Genomic DNA, 23,000 nt, shown 5'->3' with positions numbered 1-23,000 from the left:
AAAGAACGCTATTATTTAGCATTTAAGCAGGTTTTGAATGCTATTGCTTCTGGTGGATTGTGTCAATTTTGGAAGGAATTATACATTCCCTGTCTGGTTTTAGTTAGAGTATGGTAATGTTGGTGAGTTCAGGGTTCACATGACTCGTCAATTGATTTATACGTAAAATGTCATGATTTTTTACTCAACCCTAGTCTAACTCGACAAATTACGCTACAATGTTGAGCCTGAACCTGCTGTCTTGGGACGCACTCAGGATTACAACCTATGCACAATATGCCACGTCAATTATCCTAAAACTGTGTCGTGAATCGCCCACCGAGTTGCTCATTCGCTTGCTAGAACGCACAGCGAAGCCCCATTTCTCAACTGCTTCTTTGAGTCCTTCATATTCATTTCACCCACACACGTGTAGTTGTGACACATGCATTCTCGCCATATTCAAATGTTGGAGGGGTGCGCATCATGTGTAAAACAACAATGATGTTAATTCCAACGTGATTGCGATAAATCAAGAGTGAACGGGAACAGCCCTATTAAAATGTGTTGCCTCATCACTCACGCGCACTCAGCGCACGATTCATTTGATTTAGACCGGGACTCCGGATTGGGCATCGCATGATGTGTAAAGCTCTTGTGTTTGGCTTCTTTTTTTACACCGTAGCAAGTAGAAGTCAGTTCTTTATACTGACAGAACCATATTCACATTTGGTAATGATATAACGACCCCCATGAACCATAAGGGCGTTCTCTGTAGTTCTGCATGATTTGCAGCACAGTATGTTTGAGGAAATCTTGAAGTATATGTACTGTGTCTTGCCAATGTGTGCCATCGTGACACTGGGTATCCAAAGAGCCCTTCTAATGTTTTTCTTTCTTCGCCTTCTCTTCTGCAGCCGCCATACTTGACGACCCAATGGAGTGCAGCCGGGGAGAGAGATTGGCCATCACTCTGGCGAAGGACAGCATCAACCGGTCCAGTAACCGTTCCACAACAGGCAAGCTGGAGGTGGACATCTTTGAGCTGCTGAGAGACAGTGAATATGAGATGGGAGAGACCAGTAAGTAGTGGGCGGGCGAGGATGGGAGTACGAGGTAGCTTTCGATGTTCGACTTTTGTCATTCGTTTCAAAAAGTGAAAGACCAGTATGTCACGGAGTTCCACATTAAAACGTCTGTCTGTCTGGCTGGCTGGCTGTCAGTGTCTGTCAGGGTCTGTGTATCTGTCTGCCGGCCGTTCATCATTCCGTCAGTCATTTCAATTTAGTGCCCGTCTTCCCTTGTTATCTCCCACTTTCAGATATCCCTTGAGTACAGCGGGATAAGTCTATCTTGTTTAGGAATATTTGTAGTAACGAGTGGCAGTGGCAAACACATTTTTGGAAAATAGCTGATGGGTTCTCTCTGTGTTTAAAAAGTATTTGGATGTGTGGATGTCAAAAGGTTTTGGACTTGTTTTGTTTCTTTGGTTGGAATGACTAGCCTGAAGATATATAGTAAATACACTATATATACAAAAGTATGTGGACACCCGTTCAAATTAGTGGGTTTGGCTATTTCAGCCACACCCGTTGCTGACAGGTGTATAAAATCGAGCACACAGCCATGCAATCTCCATAAACAAACATTGGCAGTAGAATGGCCCGTACTGAAGAGCTCAGTGACTTTCAACGTGGCACCGTCATAGGATGCCACCTTTCCAACGAGCCAAATTGTCAAATTTATATCCTGCTTGAGCTTCCCCTGTCAACTGTAAGTGCTGTTATTGTGAAGTCGAAACGACTAGGAGCAACAACGGCTCAGCCGCAAAGGTGTAGGCCACCCATGCTCGCAGAACGGGACCGCCGAGTGCTGAAGCGCACAGTGCATAAAATAATTGTCTGTCCTCGGTCGCAACACTACGAAGTTCCAAACTGCCTCTTGAAGCAACGTCAGCACAAGAACTGTTTGTCGAGGAGCTTCATGAAATGCGTTTCCATGGCCGAGCAGCTGCACACAAGCCTAAGATCACCATGCGAAATGCCAAGTGTCGGCTGGAGTGGTGTAAAGCTCGTCGTCATTGGGCTCTGGAGCAGTGGAAGCGTGTTCTCTGGAGTGATGAATCACGCTCACCATCTGGTAGTCCGACGGACAAATCTGGGTTTGGCGGATGCCGGGAGAACGCTACCTTCCTGAATGCATAGTGCCAACTGTAATGTTTGGTGGAGGAGGAATAATGGTCTGGTGCTATTTTTCATGGTTCGGGCTAGGCCCTTTAGTTCCAGTGAAGGGAAATCTTAACGCTACTGCATACAATGAATGGCATTCTAGACGATTATGTCCTTCCATTTTTGTGGCAACAGTTTGGGGAAAGCCCTTTCTTGTTTCAGCATGACAAAGCCCACATGCACAAAGTGAGGTCCATACAGAAATGGTTTTTCGGGATCGGTGTGGAATAACTTTACTGGCCTGCACAGAGTCCTGACCTCAACCCCATCGAACACCTTTGGAATGAATTGGAACGCAGACTGCGAACCAGGCCTTATTGCACAACATCAGTGCAGATCTTCTTGACTGAATGGAAGCAAGTCCCCGCAGCAATTTTCTAACATCTAGTGGAACGACTTCCCAGAAGAGTGGAGGCTGTTCTAGCAGCAAAGGAGGGACCAACTCCGTATTAATACCCATGATTTTGGAAAGAGATTACATTACATTTACATTTAAGTCATTTAGCTGACGCTCTTATCCAGAGCGACTTACAAATTGGAAAGTTCATACATATTCATCCTGGTCCCCCCGTGGGGAATGAACCCACAACCCTGGCGTTGCAAGCGCCATGCTCTACCAACTGAGCCACACGGGACCACAGATGTTTGTTTTGACCATGTAGTATACTAGAAATCTAATGAGGTGGACAGAATTTGGAAAAATCTATGTCAATCAGCCTATCGCCATGACCTTGTGGTTGGATACAGTGCAATGAAATATTAACAATGCATTAACATTTCAACATTTTAATGCTGGTATTTTTATACCAGCTACTTTGATTAGATGGAACAGAAGGAGAATAGAATACACTTTTACCAGTCTGCTTATCTAACATGAAGTACACGTACTGTGTGTTGCCAGTGTGGGCCATACTGACACTTGGCTGTTAAAAACCCTTCTAGCAGAGTGGATAATGTTTTCTTTCTTCCCTTTGGCACATGTTGCGGAGTACAAGGAGTGTAATTTAGCTAAACAGATTGCTACCCAGGCTACTGTTGCCCGTTTCCGCAACAGCCGTCATTATACTCCTTGTAGTGAGCTCTAACATATGGAGTATGTCTAGATTCTGAAATACACATTTTCGCATGAATTTAGTCAACATTAAAAAATATTAATATCACAAAAGTACCTTTTTTTGATTTAGCTTATTTTTTAGACACATTGTTTGGAACAATATACTCTCTGGTACGTTTAATGGTGTGACCCATTTTATACATAATAGGTCACAATCACGATGAAGTTTCAATGGGAGAATTGCCAGAACAATCTGAGATACCCCAAAATCATTTGCACCAGCACCAACAAAATATTGAATTTGGCCTTTAGTACTATAGCCCAGAGAAATGCATTGAATAACACAGTAATAAATGACAAAAAAGACAGTCAAAAAAATCTATCATAAGAAACGAGGTTTTGAAGTGTTTGTCCTTAATCTTGGAGATATAAGAAAGCTCGGAAATATTATTATGTTTTTAAATTCTTTTTTACAAGTATTTAACCCCTTTTTGGGGTAGGCACAAAACTACCGTCAAACTTCCTGTCTTTTTTGTTAACCGGTACCGGTTACCTTCAGACAAATCCCGTGGGGATCCTAAAGCAAAATAGAGAACCATAGTGTTTGTGAGAATCTCCCCTTTACCCTTTAGTTCGTAGCCCAAATGGTTCGGATGCTACAAACAGAAGTTGGCACATTGACGGTATCGACTTCAGACGAGTCCCCTGACAATTGTGGGGGTCGTACAGCAAAATGGAGACCACCATTGTGTTTGTGAGAGTCTAACCTTTCCATTTGGTCACTACAGACATTTTCATGAGAAGAAAAATGTTCAGGATTATTTCATAACACCGCTCTAGCTCTGCCGCCTAAAACCGCAAATGTAGAAGTGCGACATAGGGGGATGCGGTTGATTGAGACGCATGCAGTTAAAAAAAACATATCTCTAGCTTAAATTGACAGATTACAATTTTTATTTTATTATGTTACTTAGATTGTCGCACCGGTGCATCAATCGACTCTAGGGGGTTAAAAGCACACTGTACTGTAGGTGTATGCCCATTAGATTCATACCATCATTCAGTCAGTAACCTTATTGAACTGGAAATAAAAGCTGAAGTAAATCATTCTCTCTACTATTATTCTGACATTTCACATTCTTAAAATAAAGTGGTGATCCTAACTGCCCTAAGACAGGGAATTTTTACTAGGATTACATGTCAGGAATTGTGAAAAACTGAGTTTAAATGTATTTGGCTAAGGTGTATGTAAACTTCCGACTTCAACTGTATATCCTGCTAGGTGAATATCCATGTCGTCATTCAGCCATGATTTCGTGAAACATAAGATGTTACAGTTTTTGATGTCCCGTTGGTAGGATATTCGTGATCGTACCTTATCTAATTTATTGTACAATGATTGTACGTTGGTGAGTAATATTGACAGTAACGTCAGCTTTCCCACTCGCCTTCTGCAGATCCTTTTGAGCCACCCCGCTCTGTGTCCTCTGTATCTGCGTCTCTTTCTCTTGCCAATAACGGGGATGTTGGCCTTGTCGGATATTAGCAGTATATCCTGTGCGTCCTGCTTGTTGAGGAAGAAATCTTTGTCTAATCCGAGGTGAGTGATTGCTGTCCTGATATCCAGAAGCTCTTTTTTTTGCCGTAAGATACGGTTGCAGAAACATTATGTACGAAATAAGTTGGGAATAAAACCACATAATAGCACAATTGGTTAGGCGCCCGTAAAACTGTGGCCAATTCTCAGAATCAGTAGAGCTTAATGGCCGTGGTAGCTCCTCCTCATACATAAAAACAACTGTATACCTCTCCCTGCTTGGTTGGCTGCCTGCAAACCCCCTCCCTAATTTAGTGCCGTCGTGGCTCTGCTCAGGCAGCAATTGGATTAGGGATGGATCAGTGGCACCAGTAAGGAGGAAATGTCACACAGCCAGCACTACCTGCCCAGCCGTGTGTGTGTGTGTGTGTGTGTGTTTGTGTGTTTGTTTTCAAAATAACTGTTGGCCTGCTTGGTCGAATGGTCCAAGATGTTGGCTTCTTCCCTGGGAGACCAGGTTTCTAATCCCACCAGTTACAAAAGCACACGTGAAATGTTGGCAAACCACATGTCTGAGTTATATGAAAAATATCCATGTAAAACTTCAGCTTCTAACTCACGTGTCTGTTTTTCCACGTGATATTTGTGTAAAACAATGTAAAAGATTTGTGTAAAACGTCAGACACGTGTCCGTAAACCACGTGTCTGCCCCATGAACATTTACAAACATTTACATGTGACATTTTTCATGTTTTTTTACACGCTCTTTTTACAAGAGTTAAAAAAATATATCTTATTATGTAGTGTGTGCATTCATGTGTGAATATGAATGTGGGTAACAATACTTTAAAGTACTACTGGAGTCGTTTTTTGTACTTTAAATTTACTATTTATATTTTTTACAACTTTTACTTCACTACATTCCTAAAGAAAACAAGACTTTTACTCCATACATTTTCCCTGACACCCAAAACCACTCGTTACATTCCGAATGCTTAGCAGGACAGGAAAACGGTCTAATTCACACTTTTATCAAAAGAACATCCCTATTGCCTTTGATCTGGAGGATTCACTAAACACAAATGCTTCGTTTGTAAATTGAGTGTTAGCATGTGCTCATGGCTATCCTTAAATAAAAAATAAAAATAAAATCGTGCTGTCTGGTTTGTTTAATATAAGGAATGTGAAATGATTTGTACTTTTGATACTTAAGTATATTTTAGCAATTACATTTACTTTTGATACTTTAGTATATTTAAAATCAAATACTTTTGCTCAAGTAGTATTTTACTCGGTGACGTTCACTTCTTGAGTCGTTTTCTATTAAGGTATCTTTACTTTTACTCAAGTATGGCAATTGGGTACTTTTTCCACCACTGAATGTGGGTTCACAGAACTGAACTCCAGGTCCCATGCGTACATAGTCTCTCATTTGCACATGCTGCGGCTCTCAATAAGAAGGTATTGATTTGAGGGAATCAATTCTAAACTGAATGGACTCCAGACAACCCACTGACCAAGATTAGACAGAAGTTGTGCAGAATCCATTATAATGATCCATACTTATATTGGAGAAGTTGTCACTTGTCACAGATGTAAATTGCTTTGTCCATAGACTGAGGTGGAGCAAGAAGAGAATCCAAGATGGACACATAGGCCTTTTCTCAATTGGATTTGCGCAACTACTGCGTCCTCTCTCCGTCGTCCTCTGGCCTCCTTTTTAAAAAAAGGTAATCAAGGAGAGATGGCGAGGAGAGGGAAAGTTATAACGGAGACGCTAAGAGTCGAGAAGCAGGTGAAACGTTTAATAAAACAACAAACATGGATTGAGACAACGTAACAGTAGCGTCTACGCATAACACAGGAACAATACTGACTGGGGAAAGAACCGAAGGGAGTGCCAGATATAGGGGAGGTAATCCAGTTGAAGTCGGAAGTTTACATACACTTAGGTTGGAGTCATTAAAACTCGTTTTTCAACCACTCTACAAATTTCTTGTTAACAAACTATAGTTTTGACAAGTCGGTTAGGACATCTACTTTGTGCATGACACAAGTCATTTTTCCAACAATTGTTTGCAGACAGATTATTTCACATATAATTCACGGTATCACAATTCCAGTGGGTCAGAAGTTTACATACACAAAGTTGACTGTGCCTTTGGAAAATTCACGAAAATGATGTCATTGCTTTAGAAGCTTCTGATAAGCTAATTGACATAATTTGAGTGAATTGGAGGTGTATCTCTGGATGTATTTCAAGGCCTACCTTCAAACTCAGGGCCTCTTTGCTTGACATCATGGGAAAATCTAAAGAAATTAGCCAAGACCTCAGAAAAAAAATTGTAGACCTCCACAAGTCTGGTTCATCCTTGGGAGCAATTTACAAATGGCTGAAGGTACCACGTTCATCTGTACAAACAATAGTATGCAAGTATAAACACCATGGGACCACGCAGCCGTCATACCGCTCAGGAAGGAGACGCGTTCTGTCTCCTAGAGATTAACGTACTTTGGTGCGAAAAGTGCAAATCAATCCCAGTTCACAGCAACGGACCTTGTGAAGATGCTGGAGGAAACCGGTACAAAAGTATCTATATCAACAGTAAAACGCGTCCTATATCGACATAACCTGAAAGGCTGCTCAGCAAGGAAGAAGCCACTGCTTCAAAATCGCCATAATAAATCCAGACTACGGTTTGCAACTGCACATGGGGACAAAGATCATACTTTTTGGAGAAATGTCCTCTGGTCTGATGAAACAAAAACTGTTTGGCCATAATGATCATCGTTATGTTTGGAGGAAAAAGGGGAAGGCTTGCAAGCCGAAGAACACCATCCAACCGTGAAGCACGGGGGTGGCAGCATCATGTTGTGGGGCTGCTTTGCTGCAGGAGGGACTGGTGTACTTCACAAAATAGATGGCATCATGAGGCAGGAAAATTATGTGGATATATTGAAGCAACATTAGTCAGGAAGTTAAAGCTTGGTCGCAAATGGGTCTTCCAAATGGACAATAACCCCAAGCGTACTTCCAAAGTTGTGGCAAAATGGCTTAAGGACAACAAAGTCAAGGCGTTGGAGTGGCCATCACAAAGCCTTGACCTCATTCCTATAGAACATTTGTGGGCAGAACTGAAAAAGCATGTGTGAGCAAGGAGGCCTACAAACCTGACTCAGTTACACCAGCTCTGTCAGGAGGAATGGGCCAAAATTCACCCAACTTATTGTGGGAAGCTTGTGGAAGGCTACCCGAAACGTTTGACCCAAGTTAAACAATTTAAAGGCAATGCTACCAGGTACTAATTGAGTGTATGTAAACTTCTGACCCACTGGGAATGTGATGAAAGAAATAAAAGCTGAAATAAATCATTCTCTCTTCTATTATTCTGACATTTCACATTCTTAAAATTAAGTGGTGATCCTAACTGACCTAAAGAGTTAGATGCACTATTGTAAAGTGGTTGTTCCACTGGATATCATAAGGTGAATGCACCAATTTGTAAGTCGCTCTGGATAAGAGCGTCTGCTAAATGACTTAAATGTAAATGTAAAACAGGGAATTTTTACTCTGATTAAATGTCAGGAATTGTGAAACATTTAAACTCAGTTTATTTGGCTAAGGTGTATGTAAACTTCCGATTTGAACTGTAAGTGAGGTAAATGAAGTCCAGCTGTGCCTCATGACTTGCAGGTGCGCGTAATGATGGATCCCAGGACCGGTGGTTAGTATACCGGTGACGTCAAATGCAGGAGCTGGAGTAGACGTGACTAAAGTGGATGAAAATGCGCTTTTATGAAATGGCTGTCCTTATCCCATCGCGCGTCTTCAGGGTGGAATTCCAAAATAAACATATAAAGTAATAAACAAATTTAGCTAGTTTGATAGAAAAAAGGATTTCAAAACTCTTCCGCGAAGGACTCAAGTAGGTTAGACGTGTGCTTCCTCGCTAAAAGTCTATTGAGGAGGGGAGGGCCGTCTTCCATTTGCTTACTAACGAATTGACACTCTCCTTTACCACTGGACCACTTATCGATTTCCAGGTCACGGAAGAGAGAGGATGGAGGAGAGAGTGCGGAGGACAGACTTTTGCCCAAATGACAAAAGGCCATTCTGTTCCCTGTGTAAAATAGAAAATGCCGACCTGTGAAAAGCCTAATCCGGTCACTTTGTAATTCGGTGAAGCCATGCAGACAGGTGCAAATGTGCTTTAAATGGAGGAGAGAGGGGTAGGTGGGTGGGAGAGGAGGAGGAGGGGAATGTACGGGACACTCCATTGGATGACAAAGGGATTATTTATTAATCATTTGATTCACTGCTCCTGTAAATTTTCTATCTCGTTCGGTGAGAATCCCGAGCTTTGCTCCACTGGCTCAAAAATGGTCCACCTTTACTCTTCCTTTATACATCTTTACCCTCATTTGGGGTTTGTTACTGGCCCATCCACCACCTCAGCCAGTCTGTCGCCCTCCTCTGTGTGTCCCAAATGGCACCCTATATAGTGCACTACTTTTGACCAGAGCCCTGGTCCAAATAAGTGCACTACACAGGAACGAGGGTGCCATTTGGGCAGCAGACCACATATTCAGACAGCAGTCCTCCTCCTGACTGCCATAGAATGTTAATGAAAGACAGGGATCAAGCCCCACCTGAAATTGCATTTTGTTTCCCCTGCAAGTAAGATTTAAGCCCAAACCCATGTGCAGGGGACTGCAAAGGAAATACTGTGCTCTATTTCTTCTTCTCCCCCCCCAAAAATTCAATTTCATACACTGATTCAGTGTGATGGTGAATGTTAGAAAAGAGATATCACAAATGCTTTTGGAAGACTGATCAAATATCTGATTGGTTTAGATTTAATGTAGTTCTCAGCTATTATTTTAACTAGGTCGGTGTGCCCCTGCATGGCAGCAACTGTTGGTTGGCACTAACTCCTACATGCCACTTTTAAGTACTACTTTCGTCCCCAATTGTTATCTTAAAATGAAGGATTGTTGACATGAGATTCTAAGTGGTTAGCAAAAACTTCCACATGACCAGATCTCAATCCAACCTGTTGCTACAGTAATTATGTTCCATCATTGCACCACCGTTCAATCTGTCATATTGTGATCTATAGTCGTAGGTTTAATATCTGTGATGTGAAATCAGATACAGAGCAGCTGTAAGTTAATATATCAATAGAACATGATCAAGTTAGTAGTTAGCAAACCCAAACACCTCCTACTTATTAAAGGTTAACTGGGAACTGCTGGCTCATACTGTTAGTGCAGGTTAAAACTACACACTAAGCAACATGCAACTCCTATTTAATAGGCTGAATGTGGTATTTGGACCATGTCCTGTATTGTCTGACTGGATGCTTGTCTCTGTGTGTTGACAGTGTGCCAGATCCTGTCCAAAGGAGTGGTGGGAGTCCTGGGTCCCTCCGCCAGCCCTGCTTCCAATTCCATCATCAGCAATATCTGTGGAGAGAAAGAGGTGAGTGCTGGCTCGCATTTTGGCTCGATTTATTTTGTGTGTCACAACAGCACTGTTTGCCAGTCATATTATGGAACAATATGTTTTATTATTACTGTGTTTTTGAGACCGTGCTTGACTCATGTCAATACCACAGCAGACAGACTATTTTTAAGAACATTCTAAGTTATTGTCTGAATTTACCCATGTTAAATTCCGACGGGCCAAGAATCAGGGGCTCAACAGCATACAACATTAAACTAGTCAGTTCTCAGACAAATTGTAATTGGTTTGGTGCTGTTTTGTGAAGGACCGCCTCTTTGAACATGGAAAATCATAATTTATACGTTTTCAGTTCAGGGTCCTTTGAGTCGTGATGTTGAACAATTTTGCTCAGGCTCCAGTGATTTGTGGATGATCCTAGGTTACAGTGTTTGTACTAACTGCAGGATGTTACTGTCTTTTTTATGCATGGTAATTATGCAAAATGTCAATAAAATCACATTTAATGTCCCCTTTAATGAGAACTGTGGCCATTTGATCAGTCTTTAGGCTTGGACTCCCTGGTGATGTGCACTGTCTATCCCTTTTAAATGTTCTAACTGAGCTCATTCCCTGTGTGAATACATTAACATGTAGATGAATTGTACGTTCTTAAACAAGTTAACTTTCTGTAATATATTCATCGGACCATGCACAACACAAGACCCCTTAAAGCAGTGTTTCCCAAACTCGGTCCTCAGGACCCCAAGGGGTGCACCTTTTGGTTTTTGCCCAACACAGCTGATTCAACTAATCATCGAGCTTTGATCATTTGAATCAAACTGGACACAGACACACAAATGGTATCCACCAGTTCATCGGACTCTCACTGCCAAAATCCTGAAGTATCCCTTCATAAACTGTTCTTAATGCTAAATGATTAAGAAATGCATTAACATGTTTCAAGCAAATACCATCTAAAAGGCAGAATTCTGCAGAACTACAACAATGACGACATGTAAGCACGATGATGCCACATCAAGGCTCTTCAAGGCGAACAGGATAGTGTCGAGTTGCTCTAATAGCTGTCGGTGTGTACATGACAATAGAGAAAGGTCACATTGCGCTGTTATTACCCTGAAAGGGATATCTCACTAATGGTCTCATTTTGCAAACTGGGCATATCGGGAGTCTCTCAGTGGAGGACAGCAGGGCCGGCCATGGCTGATGGAACATGTCTGTGGGACTGAGGGAGGGCGAGTGCTTTGGCCAATTTATTACGACCTGTTTTAGGGGAGAGTGGAGTGCGATGGAGAATATTGTTTTCCAATATAAATTGCTGGAGGTGTGTTTAAATGCAGTAGCCACATAGTACTAATGTTGATTAACAGTTTTTATAAATGGTGATTAGATTATTAATATGTGCTAGAATGATGTGCATCCAACACTGACAAATAAGATCAATCAGCAATCAATGTGTCATGTACAGTGCCTTCAGAAAGTATTCACACCCCTTGACTTTTCCACATAAAAAAAAACATTTGTCACTGGCCTACACACCATACCTCATAATGTCAAAGTGGAATTATGTTTTCAAACTTTTCACAAATTAATTAAAAATGAAAAGCTGAAATGTCTTGAGTCAAATATTCAACGCCTTTGTTATGGCAAGCCTAAATAAGTTCAGGAGTAAAAATGTGTTTAAGTCACATAAGTTGCATGGACTCACTGTGTGCAAAAAGTGTTCAACATAATTTTTCAGTGACTGCATCTCTATACCTCAAACGTACAATTATCTGTAAGGTTCCTCAGTCACTGAATTTCAAACACATTTAACCACAAAAACCAGGGAGGTTTTCCAATGCCTCGCAAAGAAAGTCACCTATCGGTAGATGGGTACAAAAAAAAAAGCAGACATTCAATATCCCTTTGAGCACGGTGAAGTTATTAATTACACTTTGGATAGTGTGCCAATACACACTATCCCAGTTACTACAAGGCGTCCTTCCTAACTCTGCCGAAGAGGAAGGAAACCGCTCAGTGATTTCAACATGCGGCCAATGGTGACTTTAAAACAGTTACGAGTTTAATGGCTGTGATAGAAAACTGAGGATGGATGAGCAACATTGTAGTTACGCCACAACACTAACCTAATTGACAGTGAAAAGGAGGAAGCCTGTACAGAATCCACATATTCCAAAACATGCATCCTGTTCGCAACAAGGCAGTAAAGTAATGATGCAAATTGTGTACCACTCTTCAAATTTTCAAGCATAGTGGTGACTGCATCGTGTTATGGGTATGCTTGTAATCGTTAAGGACTGGAGAGTTTCAGGATAAAGAAAATATACGGAATGGAGCTAAGCACAGACAAAATCCCAGAGGAAAACCTGGTTCAGTCTGATTTCCAACAGACACTTAGTGATGAATTCTCCTTTCAGTAGGACAATAACCTAAAACACAAAGCCAAATCTACGCTGGCGTTGCTTAACGAAGACAGTGAATGTTCCTGAGTGGCCTAGTTAGTTTTGACTTAAATCTACCTGAAAATCTATGGCAAGACCAACATCCAATTTGACAGAGCTTGAAGAACTTTGAAAATAATAAAATGGGCAAATATTGCACAATTCAGGTGTGGAAAGCGTTTAGAGACTTACCCAGAAAGACTCACAGCTTTAAATCGCTGCCAAAGGTACTACTACAACGTTTTGACTCAGGGTATAACGACACAGGGCGAGACCCAGATGCATACACCGGAGGCAGATGGTTCGAGTCTGATATTTATTGAAAAACAAGGGGCAGGCAAGAGGCAGGTCGGGGACAGGCAGAAGTTCATAAACCAGGTCAGAGTCCAGAAGGTACAGGGCGACAGGCAGGCTCGAGGCAGGCTGAATGGTCGGGCAGGCGGGTACAGTGTCAGGACAGGGTCAGAACCGGGAGGACTAGAAAAACAGCGGCTAGGGAAAAACAGGAGCACGGAAAAACACACTGATTGACTTGACAAGGCGAACTGGCAACAGACAGACAGAGGACACCAGTATAAAGACACAGGGAATAACGGGAAGAAATGGGAGACAAACACAAGACAGGTGAAATAGATCATGGTGTTACACAGAGGTGTGAATACTTCTGTAAATGAGATATTTTTCATATATTTCATTTTCAATACATTTGCAAACATTTATGAGAACATGTTTTCACTTCGTCATCGTGGGGTATTGTGTGCAGAGGGGTGAGAAAAAAATAGATTTAATACGTATTGAATTCAGGCTGTAACACAACAAAATGTGGAATAAGTCAAGGGTCATGAATACTTTCTGAAGGCACTGTATATTTTACTTTCTAAATGTATCAACCATGCATCTACAGTAGCCTATATAGTGTTATACGGTGTTTGTAAGTGTGTGTGTGTGTGTGCATGTGTGTGTGGCAGTTGTTGTGAAGGTGTTGGGGAGTCAATTACATCCTGTCTGTGCTCAGTGATTGTGTCTGTGTTCATAATTCTTTACTGGGAGAGTGCACAGATGCTGGCAAAATGACAGGAGGCCGAGTAAATAGGGGACGCATGAAAATAGGACTTATGACAGCCCTTGCTATGTGATCAACCCATTACCCACACTCAATTTATCATTCGGAGTGCTCCATATCCATTTGGGAGGCTCTAAGTGATGCTGTACAGAGCCATACTGTACCACCTGGATTTAGACAATGGTAACTAAATAAAAACAGTACCTGTTTTTATCTCTTCACAAGAAGCAATGGCGTAGCACAGATGCCGAGAACTCCTAGCTCACAGTCCGTGTATAATCCTTTTAACACCTCTTTGAGAGGTTCTGGACCGGTTCAGACCAATATTTTATGTACCGAGTGCTCTGTGAACGGCGCAACATCAATTGCGGTGCACTCTGTGAAATCTGACACCTCATTTGCTTAGCGACACGTGAAATTTTCAGGCCTATGCAAACAAATGTTCGATTTTGCAGCTCAGCTTACAATACGGCACATGAAATGGGAGACCTTAGCCCACGTAGCAAAGGCAGTCTCATCACGCTGTGATGTTCATAGATGTTTTAGAGCGCTCAACATGAAACAATACAAAATTATTGCGTCGAATTTAAACAAGACCACTTTCTCTCGGTCACAGCGAGACATAATCACGTTGTGCTTAAAGCTGAAGTTGTAATGAGTCAGAAAGCATTTGAATTGTGTCTGCGTCGCTCAGAGGATGCTGGTCAGAAAATGCTCTGTCAGTTATGAAATGGTGCCAGATTTTGTACTGTCACTAAGTATGTGTCACGATCGTCGTAAGGATTGGACCAAGGTGCAGCGTGGTAGGCGTACATTTTCTTTTATTTAAATGAACACCGAACAAAAACAACAAAATACTGAACGACCGAAACGTGACGCTACTGGTGTGCACACAGGCAACTATTTGTAGACAAGATCCCACAAAGCACAATGAGGAAATGGCTACCTAAATATGATCCCCAATCAGAGACGATAAATAACAATACCAGGCCTACATAAACCATTAAACACCTAGATGACCCACCCTAGTCACAACCAACAGAGAATAAACAGCTCTCTATGGTCAGGGCGTGACAGTATGATCATATTTATTTTACAGTTATAAGAAAGGTGAAATATCAAAGTCATTTATAATTTGATTGTTACTATATTTAGAAATCATTTCAATAATTTCATGTCCTATTCCCCAACTTTTGTTGAATAATATGATTTGTCATATTTTTATATTTGTTCTGTGTACTTCAGCTTGTGTCCTCAGAATAGACTACACCTCAGCAATTTATAACAATTTTTTACCAGAAAGGTAAGATTCAAATCTTTCTGTCAGTTTAAGCATCACTAGGTATTGTTTATGGCCCTCGTATGATGAATAATTACTTTTTTATGTCTATTTAGGCAAAAATCTAAATTTTGACATTACATTTAACCGTTTTTTATGTTTTGCTCTTGAATGCTGCAGAAAATCTTCTAAGTCATGGTCGTTGACACTGAACAAAAATCTAAACGCAACATGTAAAGTGTTGGTCCCATGTTTCATGAGCTAAAATCAAACATCCCAGACATTTTCCATACACACAAAAAGCATATTTCTCTCAAATTTTTGGTACGAATTTGTTTACATCCCTGTTAGTGAGCATTTCTTTTTTGCCAATATAATCCATCCACCTGACAGGTGTGGCATATCATAGGAAAATGCATGGGGAAATAAAAGGCAACTGAAAAATGTGCAGTTTTATCACACAACGCAATGCCACAGATGTTTCAAGTTTTGAGGAAGTGTGAGATTGGCATGCTGACTGCAGGAAGGTCCATCAGAGCTGTTGCCAGATAATTGAATGTTAATTTCTCTACCATAAACCTCCTCCAACTGCAGACCAAGTGTATGGCGTTGTGCGGGCGAGCGGTTTGCTGATGTCAATGTTGTGAAAAGAGTGTCCCAAGGTGGCAGAGGGGTTATGGTATGGGCAGGCGTAAGCTACGGACAACGAACACAATTGCATTTTATCGATGGTCGTTTGAATACACAGAGATACCGTGACGGGATCCTGAGGTCCATTGTCGTGCCATTCATCCGACACCATCCCTTCATGTTTCAGCATGATAATGCACGGCCTCATGTTGCAAGGATCTGTACCACAGGAGGTTGGTGGCACCTTAATTGGGGAGGATGGGCTTGTGGTAATGGCTGAAGAGGAATAAGTAGAATAGAATCAAATACATCAAACACATAGTTTCCATGTCCAACAGATGCATATCTGTATTCCCTGTCATGTGAAATCCATAGATTAGGGCCTAATGAATTTATTTCAATTGACTGATTTCCTTATATGAACTATAAATCAGTAAAGTCTTTGAAATTGTTGCATTTATATTTTTGTTCAATATAATTTACATTAGCTGGTAAGAGCTCGAGGTGGCTTTGAAAATTAAGGAAATGTCTGACATTTACGCATGAAACACACAGAAAATCATCCTGCCTATAGACTGCCGATAGGTGCTTATCACAGTGGGAGGCAGTTTTTTCTCTCTTGCTCGAATGAAAGCGGAGCGACAAACCTGCAGATTCCACTTTTAGAATCACAGTGCTTGTCAGTGACACCTTCACTTTGAGTTGCAGGTTTTTGGGCTACTTCTAAATTGCGCCGCGGCCGCCATGGCATTTCTCTCTTTTAAAAAAAAATATATTTCCCTGTGACCTGCTGCTACTGACAATCAGGCAGTGAGGCAGGCTGTTGGTGGGTGGGTGAGTGAGTGAGTGAGTGGGAGGGCCAGAGCGGTGTGTGTGTGTGTGTGTGTGTGTGTGTGTGTGTGTGTGTGTGTGTGTGTGTGTGTGTGTGTGTGTGTGTGTGTGTGTGTGTGTGTGTGTGTGTGTGTGTGTAAAAAAGTTTGTTCAGAGATTTCAAGATCCTCTGTCCAACTTTCATCACTCAACCTCTCCTATTGGATGTGTCTATAGTTATGCACATGGGCAAACAGGATTTATTTAGAATTATAAACTGGGTGGCTAGAGCCCTGAATGCTGAATGGTTGAAAGCCGTGGTATATCAGACCGTGTATCACAGGTATGACAAAAAAATACTTTTAACTGTTCTAATTACATTGATTACCAGTTTATAATAGCAATAATATATAATAATATAATAGCACCTCAGGCGTTTGTGGTATATGGACAGAATACCACGGCTAAGGGCTGTGTCCTAAGAACAGCCCTTAGCTGTGGTATATTGGCCATATACAGTGCCTTCGGAAAGTATTCAGACCCCTTGACTTTCACATTTTGTTACATTACATCCTTATTCTAAAATGTATCAAATAAAAAATCTATGTCTATGTCCATCTATGTCCACAATACAACTTCCCGATAATGAAAATTCCAAAACAGATTTTTTGAAATGTTTGCAAATGTATAAAAAACTGATATACCTTATTTACATAAGTATTCAGACCCTTTGCTGTGAGACTCAGGTGCATCCTGTTTCCATTGATCATCCTTGAGATGTTTCTACAACTTGACTGGAGTCCACCTGTGGTAAATTCAATTGTTTGGAAATGATTTGGAAAGGCACACATCTGTCTATATAAGGTCCCACAGTTGACAGTGTATGTCAGAGCAAAAACCAAGCTATGAGGTTGAAGGAAGTGTTCGTAGAGCTCCGAGACAGGATTGTGTCGAGGCACAGATCTGGAGAAGGGTACACAAAATATTCTGCAGCATTGAAGGTCCCCAAGAACACAGTGGCCTCCATCATTCTTAAATGGAAGAAGTTTGGAACCATCAAGATTCTTCCTAGAGCTGGCCGCCCGGCCAAACTGAGAAATCGGAGGAGAAGGGCCTTGGTCAGGGAGGTGACCAAGAACCCGATGGGCACTCTGACAGAGCTCCTCTGTGGAGATGGGAGAACCTTCCAGAATGGCAACCATCTCTGCTGCACTCCACCAATCAGGCCTTTAAGGTAGAGTGTCCAAACAAAAGCCACTCTTCAGTAAAAGGCACATGACAGCCCGCTTGGAGGCACCTAAAGACTCTCAGACTATGAGAAACAAGATTCTCTGGTCTGATGAAGCCAAGATTTAAATATTTTGTCTGAATACCAAAGGGTCACGTCTGGAAGAAATCTGGCACCATCCCTACGGTGAAGCATGGTGGTGGCAGCATCATGCTGTGGGGATGTTCTTCAGCGACAGGGACTGGGAAACTAGTCAGGATAGGGGCAAAGATGAACAGAGCAAAGTACAGAGAGATCCTTGATGAAAACCTGCTCCAGAGCACTCAGGACCTCAGACTGGGGCGAAGGTTCACCTTCCAACAGGACAATGACCGTAAGCACACAGCCAAGACAGCGCAGGAGTGGCTTCAGGACAAGTCTCTGAATGTCCTTGAGTGGCCCGACCAGAGCCCGAACATCTCAGGAGAGACCTGAAAATAGCTGTGCTGCAACGCTCCCCATCCAACCTGACAGAGCTTGAGAAGATCTGCAGAGAAGAATGGGATAAACTCCCCAAATACAGGTGTGTCAAGCTTGTTAGCGTCATACCCAAGAAGACTCAAGGCTGTAATCGCTGCTAATGGTGCTTCAACAAATTACTGAGTAAAGCGCCTTATTGCTTAATCATTGCATTCAAAGAAGTTCAATCGACAACCATTGATGGAAAATGATCTGGCGAGTTTAATAAGGGTGAATTATCTTTTCTCTGGGACATATTCTTCAGCTCACAATTATTATTATATTGATGAAAAACTGCATGTTTCTTCTTAGCCTACATCATTACAAATTATGTCAATATTCCTTCTTAATTTGCTCGATAAGGTTATGAAAAAAGGGTTTATTTGATAAATGTGGCTAGTCATCTCTTGCTGCCCAAAAACATTTTGGGCTAGTTTTCAGGCCTTGTTGGTGGGTTTTGAGAGTTGGGCTATACATTTTTGCTAGACCTGGCAACCTTGCGTACGTCCAAGGTTAAACGTCATGAGCCAGTCACACTTCATATGCAATGTAGGCAATGGCATGCATTCCATATTGTTCTTCCCTCCCATTGTAGAATTACTATTTTGGCATTTGTCATCCATTTACCCAGATGCTCAAACGTATCAGTCCAAGCTGAATCTGAAGCGTTGAATTTAATGAAATGAGAAGGTGACGCCACGCTGGGTCAGTTTACCCTCCCAGGTTCTCATTGACAGTGCATGTTAATTCAGGATTATTCCACTCGGCCAAGCATGAGGCATCAACTCTGACCACTATACAAGATGAAAGCACAGTTGAACGGCCATGAATGGAAGTTGAACACGTTTCGGTCTCATGGTCATGAAATGTACATGTGTATTGAAAAGGCAGTCATCAACGTATGATATTCAATATCTGCCCTATATTTCTCTGACATTGACCTGTGTGTTGACTGAGTCCGCTGTGTGTGAGTAGTGTGTGTCGGCTGGCTCAGTTAGATTTTATTGGACACCATGTTCTCTGGCCCAGCACCACATATCAGTGTGTACGATGTGGAATTGCTTTTATACCCCAGTATGCTCACATTCCTGCCTATCCTCCATGCCCCGAGACCATTTTCCAGGAAATATCCTCTCGCCTAACATTTTCCTGGTAGTGCTTTGAGATGCACGCAAATCAGTCAAAGCAAGTCTCCTCTCATTTGCACATCTCCCCTCACTTCACCATACTCAGCATCTCTGGCTGATTGCCGAAAGAGGTAGAGGTCAGCCCTGGCGATCCCCCCAAAGAAAACTCAGCAAGAACGCTTGAGAGACCTTTAGAGGGATTTCAGCTCAAATCAGCCGGACCTTTTCTTACCCCCTTATAATCACACACCATCAGCCTAATACTGGATCCCTCTTTCTGAGGGTAGACAATAATTTGTAATGGGAATTTGAATCTTGGCTAGCAGTGTCGACCGACATTTTCAATGTACAGTATTCGGCCCTTTAAACCCACAGGCTATTTGCGGGGGGAAGGCACATTAAGACATGCCTGGTGGATGGGATGCTAGGTCTGCAGGGGGCAATGTTTTCGGATGTTAAGCTCGGTGTCACTCGGTGCAGGGTACCTCTGTTCCGCCTGCTTGCAAACAAAACACAGGTGCGCCTGCTATTGCTGCTGGATTGCAATTAGAGGTTCACAGCTGTTACACACACCCCTCTTGGCCGCCTCCTTCACTGTGCCGTTGATCTGTCTTGTCGAGGGAAGCCAGGAGATCTGTGCATATCCAAATTCACTCCCTCGGTCTTCAGGAAGCTGCTTTTACTTGGTCAGGGAGATGAATGCGAGCACGGCCGCTCTCTGGTTGCCAGCGATGAACGGGTGATGCAAATTCAATTTGGCCGTTTGTTGTCATTATAGATATGCAAAAAGCGTATTCCATATTCCATTGTTCCTTTTGTTTTGTGGTCAGCTGTGTCATTGCTCTGGCCCGTTTTGTTTAGGTGTGAGGTGATAGGATTCCAACAAACCCAGGCCTAGAGTGGTCTCATAAAGCTTTAAATTCCCTACAAAGACATTTGTTGAATCAGAAGTTAAATCAAATCACATTTTATTTGTCACATGGGCCAAATAGAACAGGTGTACCATGAAATGCTTACTTATGAACCCTTAACCAACAATGCATAATAAAAAAAAAACAAGTAAGAAAAATGTGCTCAATTAACTTCAGGAAAAATAGTAACACAATAAAAGAACAAATAACAAGGCTATATACAAGGGGTACCGGTACCGAGTCAATGTGCCGGGGTACGGGTTAGTCGAGGAAATTGAGGCAATATGTATACTGAACAAAAATGTAAATGCAACAATTTCAAACATTTTACATTTTTCAATCAGTCAATTGAAATAAGTTCATTAGGCTCTAATCTATGGATTTCACGTGACTGGGAATACAGACATGCATCTGTTGGTCACAGATACCTTTTTTAAAAATGTAGGGGCGTAGATAAAAAAAATCTCATCTTATCACAGTATCTCTAAAATGGAATTGTGTTCATGTCCGTAGCTTATGCCTGCCATACTATAACCCCACCGCCATCATGGGGCCCTCTGTTCACAATGTTGACATCAGCAAACCGCTTGCCCACACAACGCCATACAAGCTGCCAAATGCTCTAAAACGACATTGGAGGCGGATTATGGTAGAGAAACATTTGATTATCTGGCAACAGCTCTGGTGGACATTCCTGCAGTCAGCATGCCAATTGCGTGCTCCCCAAAACTTGAGACATCTGTGGCATTGTGTTGTGTGATCAAACGGCACATTTTATTTGATTGTCTCCAGCGCAAAGTGCACCTGTGTAATGATCATGCTGTTTAATCAGCTTCTTGATATTCCACACCTGTCAGGTGGATGGACTATCTTGGAAAAGGAGAAATGTTCACTAACAGGGATGTAAAAAAAAATTGTGCACAACATTTGAGAGAAATAAGCTTTTTGTGTGTATGGAACATTTCTGGGATCTTTTATTTCAGCTCATGAAACATGGAACCAACACTTGTTGCGTTTATATTTTTCTTCAGTATACATACAGTGGGGAGAACAAGTATTTGATACACTGCCGATTTTGCAGGTTTTCCTACTTACAAAGCATGTAGAGGTCTGTAATTTTTATCATAGGTACACTTCAACTGTGAGAGACGGAATCTAAAACAAAAATCCAGAAAATCACATTGTATGATTTTTAAATAATTAATTTGCATTTTATTGCATGACATAAGTATTTGATCACCTACCAACCAGTAAGAATTCCGGCTCTCACAGACCTGTTAGTTTTTCTTTAAGAAGCCCTCCTGTTCTCCACTCATTACCTGTATTAACTGCACCTGTTTGAACTCGTTACCTGTATAAAAGACACCTGTCCACACACTCAATCAAACAGACTCCAACCTCTCCACAATGGCCAAGACCAGAGAGCTGTGTAAGGACATCAGGGATAAAATTGTAGACCTGCACAAGGCTGGGATGGGTTACAGGACAATAGGCAAGCAGCTTGGTGAGAAGGCAACAACTGTTGGCGCAATTATTAGAAAATAGAAGAAAATAGAAGAAGTTCAAGATGATGGTCAATCACCCTCGGTCTGGGGCTCCATGCAAGATCTCACCTCGTGGGGCATCAATGATCATGAGGAAGGTGAGGGATCAGCCCAGAACTACACGGCAGGACCTGGTCAATGACCTGAAGAGAGCTGGGACCACAGTCTCAAAGAAAACCATTAGTAACACACTACGCCGTCATGGATTAAAATCCTGCAGCGCACACAAGGTCCCCCTGCTCAAGCAGGCGCATGTCCAGGCCCGTCTGAAGTTTGCCAATGACCATCTGGATGATCCAGAGGAGGAATGGGAGAAGGTCATGTGGTCTGATGATTCAAAAATAGAGCTTTTTGGTCTAAACTCCACTCGCCGTGTTTGGAGGAAGAAGAAGGATGAGTACAACCCCAAGAACACCATCCCAACCGTGAAGCATGGAGGTGGAAACATCATTCTTTGGGGATGCTTTTCTGCAAAGGGGACAGGACGACTGCACCGTATTGAGGGGAGGATGGATGGGGCCATGTATTGCGAGATCTTAGCCAACAACCTCCTTCCCTCAGTAAGAGCATTGATGATGGGTCGTGGCTGGGTCTTCCAGCATGACAACGACCCGAAACACACAGCCAGGGCAACTAAGGAGTGGCTCCGTAAGAAGTATCTCAAGGTCCTGGAGTGGCCTAGCCAGTCTCCAGACCTGAACCCAATAGAAAATCTTTGGAGGGAGCTGAAAGTCCGTATTGCCCAGCGACAGCCCCGAAACCTGAAGGATCTGGAGAAGGTCTGTATGGAGGAGTGGGCCAAAATCCCTGCTGCAGTGTGTGCAAACCTGGTCAAGAACTACAGGAAACGTATGATCTCTGTAATTGCAAACAAAGGATTCTGTACCAAATATTAAGTTCTGCTTTTCTGATGTATCAAATACTTATGTCATGCAATAAAATGCTAATTAATTACTTAAAAATCATACAATATGATTTTCGGGATTTTTGTTTTAGATTCCGTCTCTCACAGTTGAAGTGTACCTATGATAAAAATTACAGACCTCTACATGCTTTTTAAGTAGGAAAATCTGCAAAATCGGCAGTGTATCAAATACTTGTTCTCCCCACTGTAGGTAGTGGCAAATTGACTATGCATAGATAATAAACAGAGAGTAGCAGCTGTGTGTGTGTGTGTGTGTGTGTGTGTGTGTGTGTGTGTGTG

General features: G+C 42.0%; 1 protein-coding gene across 1 annotated transcript in view; it reads left to right on the top strand.

Annotated features, from left to right (window-relative positions):
• LOC139549249 (glutamate receptor ionotropic, kainate 4-like) overlaps window positions 1-23,000 on the top strand; it is a 408,231-nt gene that overhangs the window by 266,590 nt on the left and 118,641 nt on the right. The window contains exons 4-5 of the mRNA XM_071359499.1: window positions 897-1,061; window positions 10,183-10,280. Of these exons, the coding sequence (XP_071215600.1) occupies window positions 897-1,061; window positions 10,183-10,280 (263 nt within the window). The remainder of the gene's footprint in view (window positions 1-896; window positions 1,062-10,182; window positions 10,281-23,000) is intronic.

Source organism: Salvelinus alpinus, chromosome 22 (genome assembly GCF_045679555.1).
Source record: "Salvelinus alpinus chromosome 22, SLU_Salpinus.1, whole genome shotgun sequence".
NCBI classification, from domain to species: domain Eukaryota; kingdom Metazoa; phylum Chordata; class Actinopteri; order Salmoniformes; family Salmonidae; genus Salvelinus; species Salvelinus alpinus.
The sequence above is the reverse complement of the archived record's forward strand: the minus strand, read 5'-3'. Positions and strand labels throughout refer to the sequence as shown.